Here is a 22,919-nt window from a genome sequence, read left to right as displayed (position 1 = left end):
ATTATGTTGATTAGCATTTAAGTATTTAAAACCAAGTGTTAACTAACGAGCATGTTCAAATCATTTACACTGTAAAGTGCTGACAAGATGCAATATGTTTGTATGTCTCCTATACAGAGTTCCACTGGACGGCAGCTGTTACACCACCAGGTGTCGTCTACTGTAAGTGTTCGCTTTGATTAACACATTAACAATCTGAAATGTAACGTAAAATGCTTTTTTTTTTTACCAAGTTAAATAATTACAAACATTTGTTGCATCTACTTTTAAACCGCAGATGAAAATGAATGTAATAATTGTGAATGTGTCTTAAAGAAATGTGTCAATAAAACATGTTTATGATGTTGCATCTTGTGAGTGTTTTCCTTGCAGAGATAGAAGTCGTGTGATATCAGTGCTGTCTGAATCACACAAGAACAACCTTGAGTAACATGTCAGTTTATTACAGCTGGCTGCGCACTGTTACAAGGCTTACAAATTAACTCTAAGGAATTGGAACAGGATATCTATGATTGGTTAAGCATATTTTCTAAACTATCAGTTCACAAATTCAGGAGCCAGAGTAGTGACAAAACAGTGCCTTACCCATAAATGCATTTGCTGCAACAAAAACACAAGATCACACACCATCAAACAGAACTCAGTTCATCATCAGTGGTGTTAAAGACAAAGGGAACGACACATTAGTTCAAGATTTTGCTCAAACAGTTCCTTAAAATATCCTGATACCTAACATCAATCCCAAAACAAAATCTAATTTTAAAGCATCAAATACATTTCATAAAATATTTATTGTACAAAATATTCAGGGGCCCTCGATCACAAAAGCAAACTGGTGGTGAATGCAACTTGTGAGCCAAAAGAGCTTTTGTGCATGACTGTCGTTATTGAAACAATACAAAGAGCCTTGCTCAGTATTGTGAAAGTGAGATGAGGGGGAATAATTTAGTACTAATTGAGACGGCATTCTTTGAGTAGAGGCTTTCGTCCGCCACAAGAGGGCAGTGCGACAAAACATGTCTGTCCCATGTGGATTCAAGGGCCCTCAGTTAAGACTTGGGAATAATGAATGAATATTGGGGGTGGGGGGGGGGGGGGGTCATCACGGTTTAAATGATATAAACAGTCCAAACTATTTGTACTAATCATACATTTCAAGTTGTAGGTAGGTTTCAAATGTGTCTTTGGCTGACATCACAGGAAAGTTAGTCAAGATACAATTCAGTACCTTGTAAGGCAAACTGGTGAAAAACAAGGAAATCACTGTTATATATATATCATTTGAATATATATATATTCAAATTCATCTTATATCAGCAAAACGTCTTTGTAACATAGTTGGTCAGAGATTTACAGACATACAAAGACACAATGACACTTAATCACACACAATGATATAGAAAACCCCGCTATTCAGCAATCCAACTGTGATCAATATATTTAGGAAGCATTCTTAAATCTCGACCAAACAGGCTTCTTCTTTCACAAGTTGGTATCTTTGCAACCTGTTAAAATGATGTGCAAGTGAGCTGTCGATGAAAGAAATCTCTCTGTGTGCACTTGCATAGAACAGCTCACAGACGATGAGCTCGATGTGACCGTTTAGTTCACTGCAGGTAAAACATAATGTGCGTGTAAAGTTATTCTAATTAATAATAAAATGAATCACTGACCCACACAAGGAGAGAGGTTCTAGTTTGTCGTATTGTGTAGTATTTAAAAACGTAACTACTGAGGTACAAACACTGTAAACAGGTTAAAGTGTGATTAAAGGAGTTGAATGGTCTTTTAAGGTGTAAGCATTGAAAGGAGCTGAGGTGTCAGTTGAAGTGTCATGGCTGAAAGCATTTGAAAGTTAAAGTTTGTTCCCTGTTGGCAGCTATTTGTATGCAAGTGCTTAATGTAGTTTAAGTGACGAGTAAAAGCTGAAGGCAGCTGAAGCGTAAGAGATGAAAGCAGTTCAACTGTCATTTACAGCGTTACAGATAAAAGTGGAAGTGTAATTCCTGTTCCAGTTGGTTTGGAAGCAGGTGAAGACTAAAAATCAATTACAGTATAATTTGACTAATAGATGCTGTTAGTGTCAGTAGAGCAGTGAGATGAAGACGTAGACAAGTAGATACAAGTATAAATGAGTACGAAGGGGTTAGAGAGGAAAATAAAATGTTCAAACTTTGAACATTCAGTCCATTAATTTCTATTAATGGACTGAATGTCTTTTTTGAAAGACAGATATAAAACCAAATCTGAACAGAAGATAATTATTATATTTAATATTTAATTACTGAAGCAGTTGCTCCTTTTTGGCTTTTAAGAGCACATTACACATTGTGTCATAGAAGCAGCCTGCCATTAAGTATCCATGTATCTTAAAGGTGCAGTCAGCGATTCTAATACAAGACACGTTCAGTAAATATCTACACACGGTCCACTAGCTGTCTGTCCTGTGTGTGCGCTGAAAAAACATAATCATCCGATGTTCCCGCACAGATCTGGCTCTGTAAATGGGAAACAAACAAAGTGGATTGGACCGAGCCGCACAACACTATGCCAGCAAATCAGCAACAGGGGGCGTTCTGGCTTGTGCACGGGACAGGGGACAGGCCATGGATGAATAAATTGAAAGGCAGTGGAAGCGAGAAGGATGGTAAATCCAGAGGGGGGGTTTGTTTGGGTGTTGAGTATAAATATCAACCATCTTTCTCAAGAATTGCTGACTCCACCTTTAACCATCTGGCAGTTCAAAGGAAATTTCATGCAGCATAATCACAATTTGGCCCAAAGTGCATACCAGTGAGGACAGGTGTACAGATACAGGTACAGGATGTAGAGTATAAATCGAGTGAGAAGGGTTTGTTCATAGATATGTGCTTCCATTAACTCAACTGCATAGCTTAGTTTCCAGCAATATAAAGATAAAGATACTGCAAAGTGAACGCAGTTTTGTTGTTGCATTGGAAAACAGATGTGCTTTAATAAGTTATGGTTGCAAAGTAGCGAATGTTTTAAATGTGCTAGATGTAGGGGATTCTCTTCAGTTTGGACGCATGTTCCTCTGATAAGAACAAGAATAGAGGTAAAATATTTTTGAAAAACTAAAATTTTGGCTCGTTAAAAGTTGAACATAATCATCTATTCACCAACGTCCCGACTACTGCATGTTCTCAGACATGTTACTGTCGTCTCCACGGCCCGTGCTATGCTTCCGCTGAATAGAAGGGTCACTTGGGTCCCGACTCTAAGCTGGAGCCCAAGGTCCAAGGTATGCGAGCCCAAGGCAAATTTTGAGCATGCTGGTTCAAGATCGAAGGCCTTCCCTGGGTTTCATTCCTACACAGCGCCGTTCTGCAGGCGGTCGGGGGCGAAGCAGCCGTTGGTCTTACAGCTGCTTTCCGCTATCGTGGTCTGGGTCACTTTGTTCCTGGCCTTCCAACGCTGAGCCAGAGGCTCCAGGAACAGGGAGAGAGAGGAGAGCAGATAGCAGAGCCCGGCCAGGTAGAAAGAACAGTCGTAAGTCTGAGTGTAGTCGTACAGGAAGCCTGCGAGACACAAGCACAGGAAGTTTAAGAGTATATTCATTGGTTAATACACTGAGCACTGAGCCTGTTGAAAGTGCTGATATAGTGCTTTCACACACTATCTAATGTGTGTTGTCCAAAAAACATCTTTTTTATATTTTAAAAATAGGTATACATGGACTTTCAATTAAAAAGACACAAAAACGAGTTATAAATAGACTATTATACTTGTATTTCTTACATTTGTGTGCTGTATTTGTGTGTATAAATAATGTATACATATGTTTTTACAACCCTGAACTGTTCTATATCACATTTTGAGCAACATATTGTTTAGCTCTTTGGTTCATCAGGAAAACCCCACCAACCAGTTTGATCATTTATGGGGAAAGAAAATCTGTAAAACGATTTTAAAAAATCAAATCCTTTGATAAAAAATTTTTTTTTTACAGCTGAGGACTTCATGGATTATTTAAAAAAAATACTTGGGATTTATATGTGCAGATTGATCTCAAGAGAATTTATTTATGCACTATGAACATATATACAAAACTGCATTGTTACCTAATAAAAAAGGATAAACACCATCAAGAGAGTTTTTCACAACTCATCAACCCAAATGTTCTTATGATATTTGGTATAAAGCATAGTTAAAGTACTTAAACATTAATAAAGCCAAGGAGACGTGTGCTTTAAAATGAATAATTCACAAATTGAAGGGAGTGCCGATTACGGGATTACAGGATTACGTTTCAGTGGAGATGTACCTTTTCATGTAACAAATATAATTGATTAAATGATTGATTATTTACAACAAAACGTACACTTTGACATTCTACATACGTCTACATTAAAGAATGGTGAGGGATCACGCTGTTAGCATGCCGGACTTCAGTGTGAACTATACTGCAGGTGACTCGTAGCGTTCTGTGGTTCTGTGTCCTTCTTGTTTTCATTGACATTTCACTTTAGGAAAGTGACACCGGATAAAAACAGGTATGACCACATTAAAGCTGCTGCTTACAGGGTTAACAGACAGGGGGCCATCCTGAAGAGCTGGTTACAACAAAAGCAGTATTATCACAACCTGTGGCCTGAAGGAGGGACCTTAGTTTGCAGAATGTTCGTTTTCTTCTTGAACCACAGGGACGGTAAACAGAGCCACATGCTATATCCGTACCACCCTAAAGGGGGTCATTAGTCACATTTCAACCCCAAAATCCATAAACTCCTCTAAGGGGATTGCCTAACACAGTGGGTGGGACCATGTCAATAAATTCAATGGAACCCCCCAGTTTAACTCGGGCCAAACCTGACCTCGGGGCACAAAGAGTCATTTTTCCTAGAAATACGAAACATATTCACAGAAGACAGTATGAGTGAATATATGTGTTTATTATGATGAGACATGCTGTGCAAATTCAGTGCAAGTATCAGCATGCTCTATAGTTAAGATGAAAACAGGTTTATTAACACAATAGTTCATAAGTAACACAAGTTTTTTTTCAATTTAGAAAAGTCAAAACAACAAACTGATTCCAGATTAGAAACAGCTCTCTAAAACCAACACGGGCAATCTGCCATCACTTAAACAAAGTGACTCAAACCCCGCCATGGACACAACGCTGTTATTCGACTTGTTCGACTCGCTTCAAGGCAAGATGAAATTTGACCCAGTAACCCCTGTATGAAACTTTGCCAAAGCAACCTCAAAGACTCGGTCTGCATTGAGGGCTGCACTAACTAAAGGTTGTTTTTCTCCTGTGTGTTTCAGTTTACACACTCCTCAGTGACTGCATGCACACAGACAGGCAGTCACAGCAAGGAATTCAGGGCCCCATGGAAATATGTGGTACAACTACTCCCAAAAAATATATGTTCAAAAGAAAGGCTTATCAACCACACACACGCACGCGCACGCACGCGCACGCACACACACACACACGCACCTCACCTCACCTCACCTCACCTCACCTTGCCCTCTGTGTAACAAATCACTTAAGAACAATAACGTCATGGTTACAATCCCATACGTATGCAGTGCATATGTATGGAATTGTTATTGTGTGCATGTGGAAAAGTGGGTTAGCACTTGCCTGACTCAAGGTTTTCCATGACGTGATTCACTTACCTGCCAAAGGAGGTCCTGTGAGGCAACCCAGGCCGACAAAGAACATGGAGAAGCCCATGGAGTTGTTGAGTTTGTCCGAGCCCACGAGATCTACCTGCAGAGCAGAACAACACATTCAAGCTGAAGCTCTTGATGAGTCTTCTTCTTTCTTATCGCATTGTAAGATTAGAAGATAAGAGATTTGCATGCATTTCAGCACTGTGGAAAATCACATATAATTTACATTACTACCATATTAAAACAAGCATTTTCCAAAGCATACAACAATCTTAAATGGCCAAATGTTTATAGCTTCCCGGTAGAGATTTATTTAAATGTGGTGCAACAAAAAAAGTTAAACATGATGGGTAAACAAGAGGGGACCCATTATTGGGTGCCAATAAACAAACAAACCCCCAAAAACCAGCAACAGTCCCAGTCCAACTCATCTCAATGTACACTTGGATACTGTATGAGCTGATATTAACAGGTAAAAATAAATGCTTTATTACTATTGAATGGTCAAATCCTTCATTTGCTTTAACATATAACTTTGAGCTAAATTCAGAAAGATAATTGATTTATCTTCTTACTGATTCACAAACTAGCGCTGGCCCCTGTGCTAAACGACCCAGAGTTAAATGAAATCATTTCTGAGTGGCAGCAGGTTCCAGACCTGTGTTTTAAATGTTGGTGATAAAATTATCCTTTGGTTGACAATTTAATTACAGGGCGTCAAACAGTACAACTGTGTCTGTCAACACTATACTTTTAAAAACCGGTCTGAGATAAAATAACAATTGCCCTAACTTGCAAGGTCAAACTAACTAAGATGTTAGTTGTAAACACTTCATGTTTAATGAGTGGCAAACATATACGGTAAAGCTGTGTTTAATTCTAATGTTAGGTTGGTTTCTATTACATGACCACAGGATTGCATTCACCACACCGTTTTCTTATTTAATCGCATGCTTCCTCTATTTTCTTTTTATATGCACAAATAAAAAACATTAATCTGATTGAAGAAGAAAACCGGTTTGACTGATTCCTCCATTCACATTCACTTTTTTAAACTGATCAAACTTGTCTACATTTAGTCCCAGAGGCGTGTCCTGCCCTTTAAAACTGCATTGCACCATTGTCAATTGAAATCACATGACAAGGGTGCTGAAAGAGAGAAGCATCCGGCGCACACAGAAACACGCCGTGCAAACCCAACATGGTACAGACAACAGTGAGCGCATCCGTTTTGTCCAACTTGCAAAAAGATACATCTGTTGCCCGTTCCATCTGTTATAAAGTTCATAGAGAAATATTATTAATTATCGAGCAATTAGCAAACTTAATGAAATATAAACCTATTGTATTACACTTGGACAAACTCACATTATCCAACTATTGCCACATCCCCATTTTAAAAACATTAGTAGTGTATGTAGCAAGTCTTTGCTGGGAGGGTAGAGTGATTATTATTTATTCATAAGTTTCTGTAATGCTTTTGTAACACAAAAAAGACAATAAAACATGTGCCCCATACCACAACGTAGTCCAATATAATAATTGGTGCATGATTAGTAGATACTGTTAAGCTGTATTGTCTTCATTGGAAAAAAAATGTTTGCACACATTACAGCGCCACGTAACACAGTGTGAGGTCAACATGCTGTATTTACTATATTTACAGCATATTATTCCAAAAGCATGCATCATTCTGTGACATATTAAGTTTTGCACACATTGACGATGCCACTATCATTGACTCTCTCTGTCATCCTCCAGACGTGTAACCTTCCCGCCTGTTTCCAGCACCTGAGGTAATTGGTATGCTTTGCTCTCGGGCTGTGAACCAGGTCGTATACGACTTGTTATGACCAGATTACAAAGTGTCGACTGGCTTGGTTTGAATTGACACAATTCAAACACAAATAAATCAAGAGATCTAATCACTGTAGGGGTCTCACTTGGTAGATAAACTACTACAGACTGATAATATACTTAGACTGACGCTGGTGAGATTGTGAGAAAGGAGAAATGACATTGAGAGAACAGACTGGAACTTTCTACGCATTCTGCAACATTTAACTCCTTTCACTTACCTTCATTGATTTTCTAAAAGACAGTTTTCCCTTAAAATGTGTTCAGAATCATGTTTACTCTCCACCCTGATGTGCAATGTAATGTTATAAGAAACCATGACTGGTTTGCTTTCTTCCTAAACATTTACTGTCAAGTTCCCTCTAATAATTATGTAATTTGCCACAAATATAGAGAAAAAAGATAGTTCTGATTTAGCTGTGTTAAGTTTATAAGCAGTTGTTGTCCTTTAAAGAACTGGTCAATTATAGTATAAAGTGCTGTTTTTGTTTGGTCCACACTCAAATATCTCAAAAACCATTTAATGGATTGCCATGACATTTTTTACAGATATTCATGCTCTCCAGAGCAGTTGGCAATCCCCACTTTTCTACTACCACTACTTCTACTAATAAAGTTTTTACTTATTCTATGGAATATCTCAACATCCACTTGGAAGATTGGCACTACATCTTGTACAGACATTCATGTTCCCCTCGGGATAAATTGTAATAACTTTGGGGATCAACAGAACTTTTTACCTAGCACCATCATCTGTTCAAAACTTTGATTTATGACCAATTACTTCCAAAGACCCTTCCCATCAGCCTCAGCTGTACTTTGGGTTTCCTGCTTAATAGCCAAATGTTAACATGCTAAACAAACATAGTGAACCTACTTAGCATCAGCATGTTGGAATAGTAATTTTTGTATGTTAGCATGTTGCTCTTAGAATAGCTCAAAGCACCTCTCTGTTCTCAACTACAACCTCACAGAAGAAACTGTCCACGCCCACACAGTCCATGCGCAATTCAAATTAAATTTGGCCCTTAGTCTTATTTATTTATTATTGGAAACTTTATTCTTCATTATATAAAATGTTATGACCGTAGACAAATGTCTGCATGTTGACAAAAGGACTATAGATTACGCTAGCAATTGATAAATTTGTTTTTTGGATGTACCAATTGAACACTTCCAATAAGTACCAAATGAATCCACTGTTTTCATTCCAGGAAGCTTCCTATGAATTTAAAGTTACATATCAGTTATTTTCTCGGGAATATATAAAACTATGGGAAGTAAAGCATTACTTAAAATCACAACCCTACTAGTATTAAAGGTTCATATGTTTTAAGAGAGTACAAATGCAAAGCCGTGTTCAGAGGGTGTTCTCCTTACCAGGACGGGCAGCAGCAGAGCCATGTATCCACCACAGAAGATGGCGAAGAAGATAGCGTAAACCATCAGCAGGATGTAGGAGGTTGCCAGTGGGGAGAGCAGGTTGACCAGGCCACAGAGGATCAGGTAGGCCTTGTGGTAGTGGTATTTATGGAACAGGTTCCTATCCGTCACCCAGCCCGAAGCCAGCTGGGCGATAGTCTCTGTGATGCCTGCAATGGAGGCAGACAAGTGAGGCTTATGAATGTCAAAGTAAAACTGTAAGATGAAGATGAGTCTTAGAGAAGAGAGCAAACAGGTTAAAAATAATGCAAGTAAAAAGGAGAAGTCAGTAAAAAGCTTTTTTTCTAAGGCTTTAATTCTCTCATTGTTTGTTTCTAAGTGTATTTACCCAGAACTCCTTGAAAAGCATTATTGATACTGCTTAAATAAAGTAAAGTAAGATGTTCCTAACTCTCTTTAAGGAAGGAGTAAGTGCAGAGAGGCAGAATCAAATATTCAGGTAGTGACCGGAGGCTGCTCTTTGGTAATGGAATTTTTGATGTTGAAACCAAAAAGCAAACGCATCTCTGCTCTCTTCACCTTCAGATAAAAATGTCTTCAATAATCAAGAAGTTTCCCATTTAACATTTAGAAAACAGATCCAGTCCAGCCACATAGCTCCAGGTACCAGAGTAATTAACTGAATACAGCAGATTGATTATCAAGCAGTAAATAAAATAAAACACTACTGCAATGAAAAATTTAAAGAGACATTTTTTAAGATACATATGCAAGAGCCAGTTCACCCACATACAAAGAAAAGAAAAAAAAGAAATCCAACCTTAAATGATATCTACCCATGCAGATAGAATCTCAACTATTATGCAATACCATAACATTTGGTACACACATTCATGTCCCCCTCAGGATGAATTGGGACATTGCGAGTATGTTAGTGTTTAGCTCAAAGCACTGCTGTGCTTAAGTACACCTCACAGACTGTGGCCGGTTAGTCTTTAGTTGAACGAGACCTCAAAGTTCCACACAGACTTTCAACCATCTCCATTCACCTGCCACACCACCAGCTCCCCTCCTATCACATGCAGACATGTTTCTTGAACTATGACATTGATGTCATAAAACAGTAAATACATTTTTCCTTGAGATGGTGTTGAGATAATCAGGGACTGTAGTTCAAACGATGCGACAGCAGACAGTCAAATGTGAACTGATGCTTAGTGACACAGAACGAGTTAAATGTCAAAGTCAGCAACGGCACTGCAAGACCATGCAGTTCCTTCAGGGTTCCTTCAATATGTTATGTATGTTATGTTATGTTTCATGAAACAAAGCGCAGGGAGTGTGCAGTCAAAAATGTTTTTGGGTGCGACTCAGGGTGGGGCAATGAAAGAAACTTAGGGATTGGAAAACCCGTCTGAATGATCAACAAACAATATGACTTAACAAGTGTATTTCAACAGTTGTTGCTGTTCCAGAGAATATTTCCACAAGAAAATGGGTGACAACATATCCATCTGCTAACATCTGTATTACACCCAGGCAAACTACTCATTATGCACTCCATCCCATCTGATTGATTGTTTGCTCCAGTCGGGTATGATGACTGGGCAGATATGTGTTGTTCTCTGCTGAGGTCAACTGGAACGCGATAGGCGGTGCGGAAACTGCAGTGGTGTATTGACCGCCGCAGGAATAGCTACAAGCAGGCGGAGCTGAGCCATTGATCACTGAAACAAACTGGTTCTATGCAGATCAGAGTTACCCATCCTATGCTCAGCCTCTGCACCACAACTGCACAGATTGCAGCCACTGACACTTTGAACTGAGAACAGATGACAATTCTGCTGAATATGGATGAGTCTGCATAAAGCATGTGTTACCAAGTTAAGTATGCAGAAGTACTTTTATTGTGAATGAAGGTTACATTAATCAACAGGTGGGTGAAATTAATGATCAGCTACATCTTCAAGTCTTTGAATGAAGTTCACATTGAATAAACAATGAAATCGTCAGTGAACTTTTTTTACATAACAGGATGAGAGCGTTTCTCTCCTCCAAGGTTAGAAAGATGACATGAGGCAGCTGTGCTGTGTTTATGTGTCCTCCTCTAGCGACCCAAGACAGAGTCCTGGGGAGTCCCCTGCTTGCATACAGACGAGTTGTGAGTTTGTTTGTGTGTTTTAGCCTCAGCAGGTTGATTCAGCCTGCAGCTGTTCGTGTTCAAACTCAGTACACTGCAGTTTAAATTTGGCATCTCCAAGTAGCACCTTATGCTAACTGCATCAGGGACATTATTGGTTCTCTCCATAGTGCTGACAGGTATAGAAGGTGCATGGTTCTGGGCATTACCACTAGGGGGTTGCAATGCATGGAGAGGTGGCATTCTCTTTGCTGAAATGTTGTCACTAAAGCAAAGGGTTATAAAAGGCGTGTTAGTTTTCCCAGCTTCTCTGAGGTGGCAGTTGGCTTGTCTTGCCTCCTCTTTTGTAAGTATCCGCCTCAGTGCTCCTCTGCAAAGTATCCGCCACTTTAGAACTGGATTTGAACAAAATTGGGAGCCCCTCTTTGTCATCACGCCAACAACTTTACTCAGTTAGCTGTTGCTTAGCAACTCCAGTTAGCTCCAGTGTTTGTAGTGGAGGGTTGACGAAGAGACTGACCCGGACGATAGTGGCCTCCCTCCCTCAGCCGAGTGAATGGGCCTCTATGACAAGTGCTGGGTCAGGAAAAAAGGGACAGCGGGGCACTGGGATGGTGGCTTTGTAGTGCGGCTGGCACCCCGTCTCTCAAGCTCTGGCTGTCTTTCGGTGCACATGACCAGAGAATGTGACAGAACTAACATGTCTGAGTCAAAAGAATCTGTCAGTCTTGCTGATCGCTGGCGTGAAGCTCAGTCGTAGACACAGACCATCAGGGAACATTGAGACATCTATATCCTTTTGTTTCACCTCCATAGAAACATTGTAGAAATTGGTTTAATAGCCCATAACACATATTTGTCAGTTCATTTCAGTGTATCATGTGTAATGTTATACAGCAGTGATATTTCAATGTTTCATTCTAGCTGTGTTTCTTGTGCAGGTGTTTCTTTTCAATCTCCCCTATTTTCTCTTTCTTTACGGCAATCTTAAACCATTTCCTCAAAAGCCAAAGCATCGACGCAAAATTCAAACAATAAGATTGATTTATTTACACTGAAATTATGTGAAAAATAAATCTATGCACTTATTTTGTTACTATGCCGATCTCACACCCTGTCCCTTTATTACATTCTTAAGTTATTGATAGCTGATGTGACCATCCAAAAGACACTGTTCACATGCTGTCTCTGTGTGACGATGACTGAATACTAAGGCATAGATTAGGAAACAGAAGCATGTAACTTCATAAACGCACAACCTCATCTGGTGCATTTCAGTTATACACAAAGCACTCTTAAAGAATTAGATGCACATGTGGTCAAAATGTTAATGCTGCTACAGGAGTGGCCTCATCGATGGCATACAGCTGAACCCACCCGCCTTGGCCAGTGGACCAAAGTTCAGCTTTTATGTAAGCACATTCATTGCATAAGACTGCAGAGTCTGAGCAGCTCACAAATAATTAATGCCTAGAAGTTGACTGAGGACATTTTTTGCATCGCTTCTTAAACCCAGAAACCTGGACATCCCTCTTCACAATCGCTGTGGAATCCCTGCTGAAAGCCACATTCAGCCACATCCTGGTGTTCAGGCTCAGGTTCCCGTTACTTTATTTGTCCCCAGTAAGTAGAGTTGGTTTGAAGTGACAGACGAAGCATCCTTCTTGACATTTTTACAAACACAGATAAACATTGTAAAAACAGTCAAAGCCTCCAATAATCACTAAAACCACTCAAATAAAATAAAAATTAATAAAATTAAATATAGTGTTGGAAGTATGGGACACCATATTTGGTCCACAGTCTAACAGGGGTAGCCAGAAGGAAAGGTATTTTTGTTAAATAAATATGCCTCTAACAAATGGGACATATTAGAAACATTTGTAATATTCCAATAACAATTGTAAAGAAATGCTATAAAAGCTAATGGAGAGATGGATAATGTAATAACAAAATATTATTTAAATGTATTAAATGGCATTCAAATCCTTGTTATTTGTATTCTATATGTGACTGGCTGTTTTTTATCTTTCCATACTTCTGTTTAAATGATCACCCGAATGACAGCTATAAGATAAAAAGCGAAGGTTTTAACGCTAGTCGCTGAAGTCAGCCAATTAAGGAACCATCCTAATAATGTAATTGTCAATATAATCAGGATAAAATCAGGACACAAAAGATTACATCATTTACTTTATAAAAAAAAATACTTTGCTATTTTGGGAAATAACAAGTTTACCAAAGTTTCGACCTTGTGGCCGCGAAGTTGCCAGGCGACCAGCGGAGACTTCAGGAAGTGACTGAGCAAGGGCAAGAAATAGTCCGGCATATAACCCGCCCATAAAAACCACAATGTGTTGTACTGATTAGACAAACAAGATCTAGCGTTTAAATGAATGTGCTTTAGAGTTCCTGGTAGGTGGATTCTGCTTCCTTTGGACCAGGCCAGCTGTTTCCCCCTGTTTTTAGTCTTGTGCTAAGCTAAGCTAGCTGGCTGCAGCTACATATTTACTGTACAGATAATAATGGTATCTTCCAATCTAACTATTGTAAAAAATAAATAAAAAAAGAATCAGCTTTATTTCACAAAAAACAAACTATTATTTTAAGGTGGATCTTAAAAACATAGTAGAAAAGATTTGCACTGTGTGCCTCACCTGCCACAGAGATGATGAAGGAAGCATCCATGGCACCGATGCCTAGGGTTCTGGCTCGGGCAGACAGGTGGAAATAGGGGATGAAGTAGGCCAGCTGGCTGAAGACCAAGGACCAAGTGTAGATACAAAAAAATGGGTCCTTTAGCAGGGAGAAATCCAGAACTTTGGCTTTTATGACGGTCTCCTCACTTGGCGTGCTGGCAGTCGACGGAAATCCAACAATGGTGGACACATTCATGCTACCATTGAGCCCCGCTGAGCTGTCTGGAGTTGTGGGTTTACACTGACACAAGTCATGGTGTGGCTCATGGCCATTCACACCATTGAGGACCAGTCTGGTGAGTTCAGGGTTCACTGACTGGTCCTGGAGTCCTGGAGTACATTGTTCCCCCAGGTTCTCAGTGTCCCCGTGAGCAGGAGGAGGGGATGGGAATGAGTCTGCTTTGGAGATGCCATTGGATAAGTGAGAGGAGCCATTCAAGCAGCTCTTAGTGTATTCCTTCTCTGAGGAGCTCTTGAGGGAAACAGCAGGGCTCTTTTGAATAGGAGAAGAGGTAGGGTTTGACACAGGAGGCTTCACACGGATGGGTCGCAGAAGCATCCCAGAGGCCACCAGATTCAGCATGAGACCGCCCAGAATTAGCATTGCGCCTGTGGGGGACAAGGAGAGCTCAGGACCCAATATGTCACCTTGTGTGTGCCGTATTTCTTCTTACACAAAAAAAGAGAAAAAAACACCAGAAAACATGCTTACAGACATTATACAGTCTGCACCAATTATTCACAGATGTGTCCTGCATACCTTGCCAAGCATACTTGTCCAGAAGCAGCTGAGTAAACGGAGCAAGGGCAAAGGTCAAACCCATCCCAGAACGCCCGATCGCATACGCTGTCGCTAACCTCTTTCGGAAGTACAGTGCTGTGACCACTGAGAAGGATTGATATAGTAGTGCAAAGCCAATTCCTAGGAGGAGTAAAGAAGGTTATCATGATCAGATATTGTGTCTTTCACATGAATGTGGGCAGACAAGAGAAGCATTGCATTTAAATAGATGGTAAGTCCTCATGCAGAGGGTGCCCTTGGTTTAGCTTTGTGGTTTCAGAGTCATCAGGGAAACAGCAGGTGTGAGTCTCATTTAGGCATTTTGGCATGTCACAAACTTCTACTCACCAACTATCACTCCCATGCTGATGTAGAGGAACACCACACTGTTGGCGAAAATACTTAAGAGGAAGCCACCACTAACCAGCACTGCCCCGGCGATGGAGGTCACCCTGGTTCCTAGCTTGGCACAGGCCACAGAGGCAATGGGTGCTACAGAGGAAACAGGAGAGGAAGCAGAAAGACATAGATTATTTTTTCAATGTTCTGCTTCTAGACATGCAGAGGAAAAGTGACTTCAAATGGTGACATGAAGGAGATAGAGGACACGATTATACAAGAAAATGTTCGAGATATTATCATCTTTATATCCAGTTTATAAACTGGACGCAGAGCTGTGTCAGGGGCACAGACGGAGTTGGCTCTTTTCAGATACGAACCTCCAGACAGACGCAGACTGGACATGATGGAACCGATCCAGCTGATGCTCTCTGATGAGCCTCCAAACTCATCTTGGAAAGCCACAAAGAATATCCCAAAACTTTTCAGTGTTCCCATCACAAGGACGTTCACCTGCAGACACGAACGCACACACACACACAAACATGCGAAAAATAGGAAAAAGATGAGATCAGTGCTGTAGAAACTGCATGTGAAGTAAATACACACACACACACACATATATATATATATATATATATATATATATATATATATATATATATATATATATATATATATATATATATATATATTTGGGAGAACTTGTACTGCAGTAGTGAAGCACAGTGCTGGTCGACAGTGTTGGGCATGGTATTTGCATGTTTCAGAAGATGGGGGATCATAAACAACTGAGGTGGACATACCAGGAAGCAATGCAGCACCACCATCCAGCCCCAACCTCCATCTGGAGGCTCCTCATACTGGATCTCTTTTTCCTTCTCCTTCTTAGTGGACATGACATCCTTCTTGAACAGGTTCATGGCTGCCTTGATTTCTCTAGGAGAAAAGAAAGAAAACATTAATAACTTAAAAATCTCATAGGCTGCCTAACCAGAAGCATTCAACACAGCCTATAAGCCCACACATGGTAGCATATCAGTATGTAGCATATCAAGCAGGGACTTTCTTAAAATAAAAATATTGATTACTTTATTATATAAAACTTTAAGTTTGAGATCAATGTCTTCTTCCTTAAAGCACTTTTACTTTAAACAACTTTACAGAAAACGGTGGACCAAAAAGTCAAAGAAATCATTTTGAATCACTCAAAAAGACATTCATTTGTTCTCTTTATGTAACGGTACAGAATGATCCTGTAAGGGTAGCTGACAGCATACAGTATTAACTTCTTAAGTCACTGATCTGTGAAGCAGGTGAGTTACTGTACAGCTAAAAAGTATTACTTTTCCTCCTCTTTAGCTCCTATTACAGCTACTGAGCTAGACTCAAAGTCTCAGCAGTGTGCAAATAATCAATCATGTGCATCTTGAAGCTTCCTGTCAGCATGTAAAAGCACATCCTCACCGATGGGCTAAAGTTTGCTTTGACATTGATGATGTTTTAACTTTGTGATATTTCAATTTGTGAACCCAAAAGCCCTGACACCTTTTCCAGGAGGCAGTTACAATAAGTTATCTGGATAACTTTGCAGAGTAAAACTTAGAAACCCTCTCACCTGCTTCTAGGAATCGACTTCTGAACAACTTGAAATCACACAGACAAAAGCACTGACGATGAATGAAGATGCATCTGGATGTTTGTTCTGGCACATGGCAGAGGGTGTCAAACAGGCTAATAATGGATCACTGAGTGAATTAAAAAGTTTCTTTAACAAAATGTAATTGAGTTAAGACGTAAGCAGCTTTTGTGAAATGAACCTGTGCTCCTGTTGAGAGGTGATTGTGGAGTGACCTGTCCATGTCGGTGTTGAGAGCCAGAAGTCAAAATTAAAACTGAATGCACAGGTGGTGTTGGGGCGATGGCAATAAGCAAACTCAGCCATTTACTGTATATACGTCTATATATACACATATGTTGTGCGTCCCAGTAAAGCATCTTCACTGAATCACAAGGTCACAGAAGGATGTGCATTGCAAGTGAGTATTGATGCACCATGGCTGACTTCATAGTAAACAGGCTGATGTGCAGATTCTTGGTGAGAATACAAAGAGAAGGCAAGTCTTTATGTTCTATATGTTCTTTAGGTCAAAGCAGAGCAATGTTAAACTCTTGCTCTGATGCCAAGCCACCGTCACAGACTGTCTGGAGCTGAAGACACCATGCAGTCCAGAAGGGCCAAATAAAGCAAACAGGCAGCAATGTTTCCATGCAAAGATACAAAAGCCCTTATTCTGATGTACCTGTATCATTGACCAGGTAACATAGCCTTAATGAAACCTGAAGAAATCAAAGTGCGATATGTCTTGCCCAGCCTCAGATACTGGAAAGTAAAGAGACCGTTAACAAAGTAGAAGGAGAGGGCGTAGTAAACCTGTGTTTAACACCAGTCTTTTGTAGCCTGCATCACTTACTCAGTCCGACTAAGACGTATGTATAAGAAGCAGAAACCAAATTAGGCAGAGAGCACAGAGCGGATTAAAAGGGGAATGAATTGCACCAGTGTACTGCGAGGAAAGTATTTCCCCCCATGTGCTGTACACACGTTGTCCTGAGAGTGTGTTTGAGTGCATGCTTGTGAAGGTGCCGGGGGTCTGAGGGTTTGAGGGTTTGGAGATCAGAGCTTTGAAGTGTATTATTAACACCATGTTACTGCACAATTCCACCGCGAGATTCTCTCTCCAACTTTTATATTGTGCTTCTCGTCTAATATTAGAGTTTAGCAAGGCTACTTGGTGAATAATGTTTTCCAAAATCTGTCCCTGAGAAAAAAGAACAACCACCAATGAGACACTATTAACTGAGAGCTTTATTTACAAGTTCAAGTCTGTGCATGAAGCAAAAAGGGGCCCTGTGGAGCTTTCTTGTGAACAAAGAAACAGGTATTTGATATCCTTCATCGTTTGCGTCCATGTTTACTAAATTACTGACACATTGCTGCTGTTGATCAGTGGAATAGTATGAAATGATTGGCAGTATTGCATCACCCGTGTGCATTTGCGTAACAAAGGTGCCAGCTGTGTTTGTTGGAGCTGCTTGAAACTGCACTACACACCCAATCAATAGTTTTGTGGGCCATATACATGATAAACAGGGAGTTAAATTATGAATGAATTGTGATCAATCATTCTGTGATCACAAACACTACTGATGTTAATAAACTACATCAGAAAACAATTTTTTACATTTATTTACATTTTTTACATTTAGTCTCTAAATGTTCGACAGACGATTGTTATCTTTGTTTTGAATTTTAGTGATGAGTCGTGCTACACAAATTGTATCTTTTAGGTTAAAAAAAAAAAAAGAGAAAACCTGGCACACCTGTTCCAGCAGATTTCCTAGAACACTAGAAAAATACGTAAGATGTCCGACACAACAGAAAGACAAATCTTTAGTGTACTAAACTCCATTATTAAACTAATTAAGTTGATGTTTTCCATCTATTCCACGTTTGTCTTACTGCTACAGTCTGCTTTCTCTTATACTTAAAGATGTAAGCTAAACTGTTAGGAACGGCACTAAATGAAAAATATATTTTTTGAAAGTGCCTGCCCTTTTACCAAACAGTTTCCAATCAGATGGTTCTGTGTAAACAAACCATCTGGCACGTCAGATTACTACGATACTGCAACTCAACAAGGAAACACGTTCCAGGGAAACAGATGGAATTTCATACCAACCAGACTGTAACTTTGACTAACTCATGCCTGAACTTTAGATTGCGTTTGTACACAGCTTGTTAATTTTGTCACTGGAATCAAATTGGTCAGAATGGACAAAAAAACAGCAAAAAAAAAACATCTATAAAAACCTCTCAAAACTACATATGTAGGATCATTTCTGTTTCAGTGTCTCATTTATTGATCAGGAGTGCTTCTCAGTTACACGTCACTCTTCAGCTGCTCTGAATGATTATATTGCACAAGTTTGTCAGAAAACTGTCAGTTTCCGTGAAGGAGACAAACTGGGTGCGATCATCTCATACAAAAATATTTTATGAAAGGAGTGAGTAAGTCTAAAGGCCCTGTCACACATATCCGTATGACAGAAACGTATGCCGGCGCATACGAAATATCGGCAATAGGTTGATATAAATTAAGGCTAAGTTGTGATCGTTTGAAGGACGCAGACGATACGCCGAACACGCCAGACATACGCCCCTGTCACACAGCTCCTTATGACAGAAACATGCCGCCGTATATGAAAAGTAGCTAAAAACTGGTCAGAGTCCAAATACGTCCAACTTTTCCACAGCGGTGTTGTAGCTGACGTATACATAACAAATTATTATACATATGTCAAACATTGATAGCGTATCGCTTACTTATACAAAACGTATCAGAGCGTCTGGACAACGGAGCTGGAAAAGTGCCATCTCGTTCACGTCATGCTGATGCTGGAGAACAGAATGTACTCTTGTTCTCTCAGCATCCTCCATGCTCTCTGATGATGGTTGATGTATTCATCAAGACGTGCTGTGAAGAAGTGAGGATGAGCTACTCACAGGGACCCTATATACTATATTCAAACCCCAATAAGCTCCCAAAACGCTAGCTGTACTGCAGAAACACGTTTAATAAGTTACTCCGTCGTCAGGCATCATCTTAACATAGGTTATGAATAGGTTATCCACTCCTTATCGATAAGTTGGCTGTAGTGTTCACCGTCAGCCGACGTAGCCTATATCTAACGTACCTCTAACTTATTCACGTAGGTATTTACGTAGGTAAGTATTCACGTACGTATTCCGTATTCACGTATGTCTAACGTAACGTCTGCATATCTTATGAAGCACACGTCGGGTACGTCCAGTAATTTTAAACATGCTCAAAACATCAGCGTTCAACAACGCACCCCAGCGTAACACAGTGAGCTCTTAACGAACACTACTTATACCTTACCTTATATCTAACGTACACCAGCGTGTTGCCCATATTTTGTATACGCCATATTTTAGTATATCTTATGTATTCGTTTGATACATTTTGTATAAGTAAGTGATGAGCTATCAATAGGTTAAACATGCGTATCTGTATACGTTCACTTTTCCGATCCGATGAAAAGTTGGACGTATTATACGCCAGCATACGTTTCTGCCATACGGATATGTGTGACAGGACCTTTACATTAAACACAGCAGCATATTAAGTACAATTATCTTAATAGCAAATTAAAACTTTTAGTTACAAACCAAAATAAACAGTAAAGAAATGACAGGTAACCTTGATGGTTAGTTGTTAACCTGAGCAGCGACAGCATCAGCAGCAATAAGAGCGCTTCTGTGTAAACTAGTTTGTTGAGTTACCTGTTAATGTGGATTTGGTAGTATGTCTGATAGCTCTGGAGGTGAAGAATAAACACAGGAATCCTATTCCCCGTGTGTCATTCTCAGGTTGGTCGAAGGGCACTTGTAACTATGGCTGCATCCAGATTAGTTTTATACCTGGAACAAGAAGTGGACCATGATAAGGGAAGCAAAATGACACAAGAACATAGAACATGAGAAAGAATATATACAATATGAAAATTGAGGTAGTTGGACGCTCACACATCTCTTAAACCTTAAAGCAGAGACATAATAACAAGCACTATCTAAAGTATTGAAGCCAATCCATCCGTCCAGGTAGGTAATTAGTCACAATAACTTGTTCGACACTGAATTCAACAAGAGTCAGCCGGGCCTTCTTACAGACTGATGTAGTGGCGATATGAAGGCAGGTAAAGTAGCTGAGGTGACACCTTTTCAAGTCAAATGTAATCTTACACTGTTGTTTTATTCATAATTATACTAATAATAACATAGTGTGCATTATATTGGTGGAGTTAGCCAGATGTCGCTCTGTTGCTGACCTCTGAATCCTCACCACATCCTCCTGTGTCCACACCTGCAGAATGTAGAAGAAACACCCCTCTTCGCACAGCTGTGCTTTAAGAAACCTGCACAGCTGTGCTTTAAGAAACCTACCCAGCTGGCTTAACAGCTCAACAGCTTTGCCCTCATGTTGCTTTTAAGATACATTTTGGTAAGGTTTATTTTACAGCATGACAGAAAATATTTGAAAACAACCATGTATTCAAACAGCGACTAGGAGAGCCCTGTGGTCGCTGTTTGAATAAAGGTTTGTTGAGTACAGACGCTGATGCTCACTTAATAATCTTTTCCTTCCTTTTGAAAGACTTGAAATGTTTACACAGACATGACTTTGAGTGAATTACCACACCCAAAACAGCTGATTATGTAAAGGTTGACACAGCTGGCTGTCTAAGAGGGCTTACAGCGAAGACAAGAAGATGAACTTCCTGCTTGAGCACATTGTACTCGATTATGTCAAACAAAGATCCTGTCAAAATAGCTACAAATTCCTCTCCAACACTGCCAAACATATTCAGTCGTGCATTGTGTAAATTTGAAAAAAGGGTTAGTTTTAAAATATGTCACATCTGCTGACGTCACTGTAATAGATCCATTTCATACAGTACACACCAAGACCTCAGAGCAATACTTGGTACAATTATACATCTCCCTCTGCAGCATTATTGTCCTTAAATGTAACCTGTAAACATATTTTAACTTTGACAGCTGAACTGCTCTTTTGCAAGATTTTGTACCTCTTCATGGCTCTGCAACACAAAGTGAAGGAGACTGTGTTACTCTAAAAGATGGAGATGGAGAATATTTTTTCATAACTTTCTCTCTTATGCTATTTCCTTTATTGATTTCTGTTTTCCTGACTATTTCATCCATCAAGATAAACTCACATTCACAATATGGAGCCTCCAACTATGACCACACTTGCTTCAGCATTGAGTTGTGAGGAAACAGACATCAGTCTTTAGGAATTGTGAGATTATGTAGTAGGCTAACTGCAGGGTGTTTAGCTGAAAGCTTTTGGCTTAGTCCACGGAGGCATACACAAAACCGTATTATTGTGGAGAGAAAACAGGGAGGTCTTACCTTGTGTAGCTGTGAGCTAGTTGTTAACTTCACTTCACAGGCCTGTTGCATTGTGGCCCTAGCTCAACTCAACACGGCTGGGGACGCAAAGAAATGTCGTTCAAGCAGATGCAAAAATTCTGACACACTGACACTTTAGAGGACGTCATCTGATGATTAAAAAGAGGGACACACCTGCACTGATGCAAAGTGGGTGAAAAGTTTTAAAACCAAAACTAATTATAAACTTTCGAGGGACACAGAGGGTAACAGTTTGGATGCTTGATTCCTCAGAGGGGTAAGTTTAGTGATTTCACCAATTAAGAAAATGAAATACAATCAATTGTGAAAAGAAAATGTTATTTCTTATATTTAAAACATTGTTGAATTAAATGTGCAAATAAGTCCATACCTGAAATCTCCTTCAGTCGACGCGCTTTTGCCCAAATGTTCAATTAGTTTAATTTCACGCGTAATTTTGGGTTTTCTCGCTCAGGAGTTGTGCGTCCCAAAAAGGAGTGCGCGTCACTGGTGAGGGATTTTATGGGAGAGAGGAATTGCTGCGGGACCTTTTTCTCCGGGGATGATCGTGCCATAACTTTGCCTCTATGAGCGAGTCCCTCTGAGTTGCATCTCACATCTCAACCACAACATCACTGGCTCTGCCGAGGAGCCGCAGAAGGCAAAGCCAGGAGGGGCCACGTGACTGAGACGTGGGCCTCACCCGAGGGAGGGAAAAAAAAAGAAGCTCTGCGGTCAAAACATCAGAGCAGATTTTACTCAGGTCCAGGCACGTGAGCCACCAAGATACACTGCACTGTCAGTCCACTCTGCACCCATGTGCGGTGGACAGCGGGACACGCGGGGTTTCTTACCAATGCAAGGAATTCCCCCGGTTGCACTCTACGGTTACCCTTTCCTACATGCTCCATTAAATAAGGATTCCTTGCTAAAAAAAAAAAAACATTCTGGGGATTTAAAAAAATATATATAAATATCCCGCCGAGTAACTTCACTAATAAGTTCACTAATGGATCAATACAGTGTATCTTAACCTATAATATTTCATGATCAATT

The 22,919-nt window shown here is 39.9% G+C and overlaps 1 protein-coding gene across 1 annotated transcript; it reads right to left on the bottom strand.

Moving 5' to 3' along the window:
• Positions 1-422: 422 nt before the first annotated feature.
• Positions 423-22,506, bottom strand: slc16a4 (solute carrier family 16 member 4). The gene is made up of 11 exons (XM_029434943.1): positions 22,255-22,506; positions 21,864-21,940; positions 20,214-20,351; positions 15,652-15,784; positions 15,226-15,358; positions 14,855-14,998; positions 14,486-14,647; positions 13,684-14,334; positions 8,884-9,095; positions 5,650-5,743; positions 423-3,539 (listed from the first exon to the last, which is right to left on the bottom strand). The coding sequence occupies exons 4-11, from the start codon at positions 15,766-15,768 to the stop codon at positions 3,331-3,333; spliced, it is 1,722 nt and encodes a 573-aa protein (XP_029290803.1). The 5' UTR covers positions 15,769-15,784; positions 20,214-20,351; positions 21,864-21,940; positions 22,255-22,506; the 3' UTR covers positions 423-3,330.
• Positions 22,507-22,919: the final 413 nt, after the last annotated feature.

Source organism: Cottoperca gobio, chromosome 7 (genome assembly GCF_900634415.1).
Source record: "Cottoperca gobio chromosome 7, fCotGob3.1, whole genome shotgun sequence".
In the NCBI taxonomy this organism is placed as follows: Eukaryota; Metazoa; Chordata; class Actinopteri; order Perciformes; family Bovichtidae; genus Cottoperca; species Cottoperca gobio.
The sequence above is the reverse complement of the archived record's forward strand: the minus strand, read 5'-3'. Positions and strand labels throughout refer to the sequence as shown.

What these genes read in the sequence shown, in the direction of transcription:
- slc16a4 (XM_029434943.1), bottom strand. Translation starts at nt 15,768, where the DNA reads ATGAACCTGTTCAAGAAGGATGTCATGTCCACTAAGAAGGAGAAGGAA. An exon ending in GGACAAGTATGCTTGGCAAG is followed by an intron (nt 14,335 to 14,485) that starts GTATGCAGGACA and finishes TGTCCCCCACAG; the next exon opens with GCGCAATGCTAATTCTGGGC. An exon ending in CACAGGACCTCCTTTGGCAG is followed by an intron (nt 3,540 to 5,649) that starts GTAAGTGAATCA and finishes TGTGTCTCGCAG; the next exon opens with GCTTCCTGTACGACTACACT.